General features: G+C 43.0%; 1 protein-coding gene across 1 annotated transcript in view; it reads right to left on the reverse strand.

Annotated features, from left to right (window-relative positions):
- Positions 1–349: 349 nt before the first annotated feature.
- MFAP1 (microfibrillar-associated protein 1) overlaps positions 350–7,483 on the reverse strand; it is a 20,906-nt gene continuing 13,772 nt past the window's right edge. Inside the window, exons 7-9 of the mRNA XM_011941166.1 lie at positions 5,297–5,456; positions 1,241–1,330; positions 350–1,139 (exon numbers count right to left, since the gene is read on the reverse strand). Coding sequence (XP_011796556.1) covers positions 957–1,139; positions 1,241–1,330; positions 5,297–5,456 — 433 coding nt within the window. The 3' untranslated portion in view covers positions 350–956. The remainder of the gene's footprint in view (positions 1,140–1,240; positions 1,331–5,296; positions 5,457–7,483) is intronic.

Raw genomic sequence — 7,483 nt, forward strand, 5'->3', positions numbered from 1 at the left:
TATGGACACTCAAATGGCAGTTACAGACATTTCTCCAAAAGAATTTCAAGGCCTTACCCTCATTCTGACTCTAGGATAATTCTTAGATTGTATCCTACACAACAGTGACTTGTACCTATGTTCATCTTCATGTATTTACCACCTCATAGTAATTATTTCCATTCATTTTTATCATACGACACTAAACTATTTGATTCCTCCAGTGGGACATTTAAAGGATGTGAAAGGCCTTGGTCTTCTCAAACACATCTGTATTTGCTCATGGAATAAATCCAGATGTGACCTAAAGCCCAGCTAGTACCTGAGCTTGTTTCTGACATCAAAGGGAATTATCAAAATGTGAAACACCTGCCTGACAATTCTGTTATCTTTTACTTCAATAGGCAATTAATACTTGTCAGCCTGGACAATTTATTTCCAGTATCATGCTAAAAATCTCCTTGTTGTGTGATTCTTTTATTTCTTGACATGCACACATACACTGATAAAAAAGTATGTACACCTAGAAAAATGGACTCCAAGCAAAAATGGAAAACATGTTTCCATAAGCTTAGATTTTTCTGGTATATTACTCCTAAACCTAAGGTAGAAGTAATGCATTGTTCACTTACATGCCCACTTTTCTAACCCAAGCTAAGGGCTGGAAAAAGAAACTCAGAACAGTCCCAAGTAAATATGGGAAACCATAGCAGTGATAATACCTAAGATTTCTCAGAAATAGTCTTAAGTGGGAAGCCTCTAATCCTACCTGGACAGTGCTTTCCTGTGGGTTTCTCAGCATGAGTCCAAACCTCACAAAGCACCTTCAAAGTCTGGGCTACCCAGTATCACAAGTATAGCAGTAGGTCCAATAGCTGGATACAGGGGCCAAGGAAATAATGAAAAAAAACAAATCAGGGACCAGATGCTGAGACTTCCCCTTGTGTTCCACAGTTGGAAGAACATGCAGCTGGATCCTAGGTAGTTTTCCGCTTCTTGGCAGATGGCCGCTCAAATACATCTCGTACCCCAGCTGCCTTTTGTTTGAAGAACTTTGTGTTCTGGGCACTCTCTTGGCCCCAAGCTGAGTCAAAGGAGGTGGTATCTTGATCCACAAGGTGAGTGTATTTGGTGCGACCTGAACGTCCAAAGTTCTTGACCTGAGGGAAGGACGGATCATGAGTTACACCACCAAACCAACCATGCCTCAGCTATCAATACATTACTTTTCTCTCTGTCATGTTATTAAAGATCCCCATACCTGCATGACTTTAGGAAGAATGGTTTTATTGAAATGATCCTCCAGGGTAGGAGCGCTGAAATCTCTCTTGTATACTTCTTCATCCTCATCCTGTATAAAAAAAAATCTTATCAATCTTGTGGCTTTATTTCCTATATGTTCAAACCACAAATTTATTCAACTCTACAATGAGGGATACAAAGAAAGCAGAGGGTATTGAGCCTTTCTTCAAGAGCTTACATCTAACTGAAGAGATGATTTCTTTTTTTTTTTTTTTTTCTGAGACAGATTCTCGGCCTGTTGCCCAGGCTGGAGTGCACTGGTGCAATCTTGGCTTACTGCAACCTCCGCCTCCCAGGTTCAAGCAATTCTCCTGCCTTGGCCTCCTGAGTAGTTGAGACTACAGGTCCATGCCACCACACCCAGCTAATTTTTTGTATTTTTAGTAGAGACGGGGTTTCACTGTGTTAGCCCAGATGGTCTCGATATCCTGACTTTGTGATCTGCCCGACTTAGCCTCTCAAAGTGCTGGGATTACAGGCATGAGCCACCATGCCCAGCCAAGATGATATTCTTTTTCCTTTGTTGTATTGTCTTTCTCCTTTTTTTTTTTTCCCCTGAGGCAGGGTCTCATTCTGATGTCCAGGCTAGAGTGCAGTGGTGTCATCACTGCTCACTGCAGCCTTGACCTCCCAGCATCAAGCGATGCTCTCACCTTAGCCTCCTGAGTAGCTGGGACTACAGGCGCATGCAACTATGCCTAATTTTCTCCTTGAGTGTAGATGTGTCTTGAGGGTTGGCTTATTCTCTCTGCACTCAGTGTGTTAGTTTACTCATGTGACTTCAACTCTGCATAGGCCTCTCAAATCTCCAATCCTGGATTTTCTACTGGCTTTCATATATCATAAGTTGGAATTTTATTGGGACTTGAAACTCATGTCTAAAGTGAAAACCATTTATTAATACCTAACCTTTCCATATCAACCTCCTCTCTTTAACTTTTCTGTTAGTAGGACCAGCATACTCTTCGATTACCTAGATTCAAAACTGAGTAAGTGTGCATTCCATCAGTTGCCACATCTTACAAACTCTTATCACCTGGGTTATTAGTTTTCCCTACTATCAGTCTTACATACTGTCATTGCACTGATGTTTCTGAACCGTAACTCATTATAATCTTTGCCTGGCCCAAAAAACTTCAGTGATTCTCTATTAAATGAATGCAACTCCTAGGCTGGGTGCAGTGGCTCACGCCTGTAATCCCAGCGCTTTGGGAGGCCAAGGCGGGTGAATCACGAGGTCACAAGTTCAAGACCAGCCTTACCAACATGGTGAAACTCTGTCTCTACTAAAAATACAAAAAAAAATTAGACCTGGTGGCGCGCACCTGTAATCCCAGCTACACAGGAGGCTGAGGCAGGAGAATTGCTTGAACCCAGGAGGTGGAGGTTGCAGTGAGCTGACATCGTACCACTGCACTCCAGCCTGGGCGACAGAGTGAGATTTCATCTCAAAAATAAATAAATAAATGAATACAACTCCTCTGTGTAGTAATCAAGGCCAAATATTATACAGCCTTAATCCACCTTTTCAGTTCTCTTTGCCACTTCCCTTCACAGCTGATGCTTTCTGCCTCCACTCCTGCTGGTCTCCACCTGGAATGTCTTCCCAGCACTGAATGTCAAAAAGTCTATACATCTTGGCTGGGCACAGTAGCTTATGCCTGTAATCTCAGCACTTTGGGACACTGAGGTGGGCAGATCACCTAAGGTCAGGAGTTCAAGACCAGCCTGGCCAACATGGAGAAACCCCGTCTCTACTAAAAATACAAAAACTAGCAGGACGTGGTGGTACACGCCTGTATTCCCAGCTACTTGGGGCACTGAGGCAGGAGAATTGCTTGAACCCGGGAGGCGGAGGTTGCAGTGAGCTGAAATCATGCCACTGCACTCAAGCCTAGGTGACAAAAAAACAAAAAACAAAAAACTATACATCTTAAATGCTTAAATGTTACAACCTTTATGTCAACCCTTTCAATCTTCTACCAAATATAATCTCTCTCTCTCGTCAGAACTCCTACAGTACTTTACTCTTACTTATGTTACAGTGATTATGTATTCTCGCTAATAGTGCTAAACAGTTACATTTGCATAGTATATGCACTAAAGGTTACTTACTCAATGAAATAAACAACATTAGTAAGGCTGGATCCAGTTGCTCTTGCCTGTAATCCCAGCACTTTGGGAGGCCAAGGTGGGAGGATAGTTTGAGCCCAGGAGTTTGAAACCAGCCTGAGCTACATAGCAAAACCCCATCTCTACAAAATAAAAAAAAAAATTAGGTGTGGTGGCACATACCTGTAGTCCCAACTACTCAGGAGGCTGAGGCAGGAGGATTGCTTGAGCCCAGGAGAATGAGGCAGTAGTGAGCCATGACTGCACCACTGCGCTCTAGCCTGAGTGATAGTAATATTACAGTGCTGTGATACAGATTTATAAACACATATGCTGAAGGAATTAAAAATACCACTGTCTTGTTTAAGAAAGACTTTAAAAAAAAATTTATTTTGAGACGAAGTCTTGGTCGGCCACCCAGGCTGCAGTGCAGTGGCACGATCACAGATGACTGCAGCCTCAACCTCCCGGGCTGAAGCAATCCTTCCACCTCAGCCCCTCGATAGGTGGCACTACAGGCATGCACCACCATGCCTGGCTAATTTTTGTATTTTTTTGTAGAGATGGGGTTTTGCCACATTGCCCAGGCTGAACTCCTGGGCTCAAGTGATCTGCCGGCCTTGGCCTCTCAAAATGTTAAGATTACAGGCATTAGCCAATGTACCCGGCCCACCAAAGGACTTTCACATACACTTTTCTCATGTATCTTAACTAGCAATGAACTGCTTCTCTAAGAAGCTTGATTATTACAGCTGCGAATTGCTTAAGCAAATTTTTCATAAAGAAACTTTATGACCGAAGCAGTACAAGAAGTAATTCATAATCTCCACTGAATGGAAAGCCACATCTGCTGGAAAACTACGTAAGCAGACAGTTCCTGCTAATCAGATAGACCTGAAACTGATTTTGGAGGGTGGTAGGGAAGCTACCACTGAAGTTTTAACAGCATCTGCAGTGAAAGGCAGGAATTCAGTTGCAGTGGGGATATTTAGAATTTGCCACACAGCACTTGAAAAAGCTAGTCTAGTTTTTGGTACAAACTGCTTTAACACTAGGAAATAATAAACCATATAGGATTAACAGATTGCTATTTTGATCTTAGTCTTTGTATGAAAAACAAAGATGGCGGCCCTCCACCTAATGGTTAGATAATAAACCATTCTTTTGGTTAGTTACTCTTGTGTACTGTCAGTTCAGAATGAAGTGAACTTTCTACCACACAAAAGTGAATTAATGTAAAGCTATTTGCAGAGTTTGGTTTTCACAAAGTGGAGGACCTAATTCATCCCCTATCTATATAGATCACTTCTCTATTTCATTTCCTCAATTTATCTAAGGCTGAGGACAATGGCTCATGCCTGTATTCCTAATACTTTGGGAGGCTGAGGTGAAGGATTGCTTGAGGTCAGAAGGTTAAGACTAGCCTGGGCAACATAGTGAAACCTGGTCTCTACGAAAAATTAAAAAAAAATAGCCAAAAAAAAAAAAAAAAAGTGCCAGGCATGGTTGTGCATGCTTATAGTCCCAGCTACTCTGGAGGCTGAAGCAGGTGTATCCCTTGAGCCCAGGGGGTCAAGGTTGCAGTGAACTATAATCGCACTACTGTACCCCAGCTTGGGTGACAGCAAGACTCCGTCTCTCAAAAAAAAAAAAAAAGGCTATTACATCATTTCCTCTTTTTGAGAATTGGAGCCAAAAGAGAGAACAGTTGATGCTACTTCTATAATCCAATTGCTGATGTTTTTCTCTGAGTTTATATTGTTCAGAAGGAAAAAACAAATGAGAAAGCTGACCATTGGCAAGTGGAAATAACATTCCAGAACGTTCTTGAAGAGAAAAAATAATTCAGAGTTTCTGAGTTATTCCTACTGCCCAATTTTCTGACTCTCTTTTCACTTCTTACCATGAAGAAGGCACCCCGGTGATAATACTTCTGTAAGAACTTATATTTGCCCTTAACAGCTTTGTTGGTAATGACTTTGCCATTTGCCCGAAGTTCAGCTCTCCTCTCTTCCTCAGTCAGGTTTCGCATGCGTTCAATTTCTGCTTTCTCCTTTTCAAGCCTGTCCAGGGAGCAAAACAATTTATTGGTACTGTTACAGCTTCAGAAAGACCAAATTATCGAAAATAACAGTCCCATGTCATTTCAAGTATTAGTCACCTTCTTTAATTCTAGTCATTGCCTATTAGGAATCAAGATCAAGAGCTCAATAAACAAAAGGGTGAGTTAGTCTTCATTATGTTTGCCAGACTAGGTATTGCCAACTTCCAAAAGTTGATTCTAGCTCTTTTAACATTCAGACATACTATTATTGCTGAGTTTTGCAACATTACGAATTCTCTTTCCCTAAAAGGTCTTCTTAGCATAAAAAAAAAAAAAAAATCAGTGAATTTAAAATAACTGTCCAAGGCTTTGCTGGTATTCCTTTATGTAAGTGTATCATAATCATATAGGTGCTTGCATGTCATAAACCAAAGATGACCATCATTAATTAGATTGCAGTAACTTTTTTTTTTTTTCCCGGTGACGGAGTCTTGCTCTGTTGCCCAGGCTGGAGTGCAGTGGCACCATCTCGGCTCGCTGCAAGCTCCGCCTCCCGGGTTCATGCCATTCTCCTGCCTCAGCCTCCCAAGTAGCTGGGACTACAGGCGCCCGCTACCACGCCCGGCTAATCTTTTTGTATTTTTAGTAGAGACAGGGTTTCACTGTGTTCACTAGGATGGTCTCGATCTCCTGACCTCATGATCCGCCCACCTGTGCCTCCCAAAGTGCTGGGATTACAGGCGTAAACCACTGCGCCCAGCCAGATTGCAGTAACTTTTTAGCCAGTGTTGGGGAGAGAGGGGGTGATATCCCTTTTCTCCAAAAAAATGCATATACACACATAATTTTGTGTACAATTTTATTTTATTTTTTATTTTTTTGAGATGGAATCTCATTCTGTTGCCCAGGCTGGAATGCAGTGGCACAATCTCGGCTCACTGCAACCTCTGCCTCCCAGGTTCAGGCGATTCTCCTGTTTCAGCCTCCTGAGTAGCTGGGATTTACAGGCGTGTACCACCATGCCCGGCTAATTTTTGTATTTTTAGTACAGACGGGGTTTCACCATATTGGAAAGGCTGGTATCAAACTCCTGACCTTGTGATCTGCCCACCTCGGCCTCCCAAATTGTTGGGATTATAGGCATGAGCCACCATGCCCGGCCTTGTGTACAATTTTAAAGGGCACTTGGACTCCTACTCCTTCAGGTCCAGGATAAAAACCTTAGAAACTACAGGCTGAGGGCCAGGCGTGGTGGCTCATGCCTGTATTCTCAGCACGTTGGGAGGCCGAGGTGGTTGGATCACCTGAGGTCAGGAGTTCAAGGCCAGCCTGGCCAACATGGTGAAACCACGCCTCTACTAAAAATACAAAAATTAGCTGTGTGTGGTGGCATATGCCTGTAGTCCCAGCTACTTGGAAGGCTGAGGCAGAACCGCTTGACCCCCAGGGGGTGGAGGTTGTAGTGAGCCAAGATTGTGCCACTCCAGCTTGGGCGACAGAGTGAGACTCTGTCTCAAAAAAAAAGAAAAAGAAAAAGAAACGACAGGCTGAGGATGGAGTTATCTATTTATTGTGTGTAGCTCATATTGAGGCAAGTTTTCTTTTTTTCTTTTTTCCAGATAAGAGTCTCACTCTGTCACCTAGGCTGGAGTGCAGTGGCGCTATCTCAGCTCACTGCAACCTCTGCCTCCTGGGTTCAATTGATTCTCTTGCCTCCACCTTCCAAGTAGCTGGGAATAACATGCACACACCACCACACCCAGCTAATTGTTGTATTTTAGTAGAGATAGGTTTTCACCATGTTGGCCAGGCTGGTCTCGAACTCCCAGCCTGAAGTGATTTGCCTGCCTCAGCCTCCCAAAGTGCTGGGATTATGGGTGTGAGCTACCACGCCCAGCCTAGAGTTATCTATTGAGGGTTTCCTTTGTAATCTAGGATTATCCTCTTATACCTAATAATTTATAGGAATGAGTGATGCAGCTCAGAAATGATTCTGCTTGGGCCGGGCATGGTGGCTCACGCCGTAATCCAAGCACTTTGGGAGGC

This window comes from Colobus angolensis, unplaced genomic scaffold (genome assembly GCF_000951035.1).
Source record: "Colobus angolensis palliatus isolate OR3802 unplaced genomic scaffold, Cang.pa_1.0 Scaffold199, whole genome shotgun sequence".
Taxonomy (NCBI): Eukaryota; Metazoa; Chordata; class Mammalia; order Primates; family Cercopithecidae; genus Colobus; species Colobus angolensis.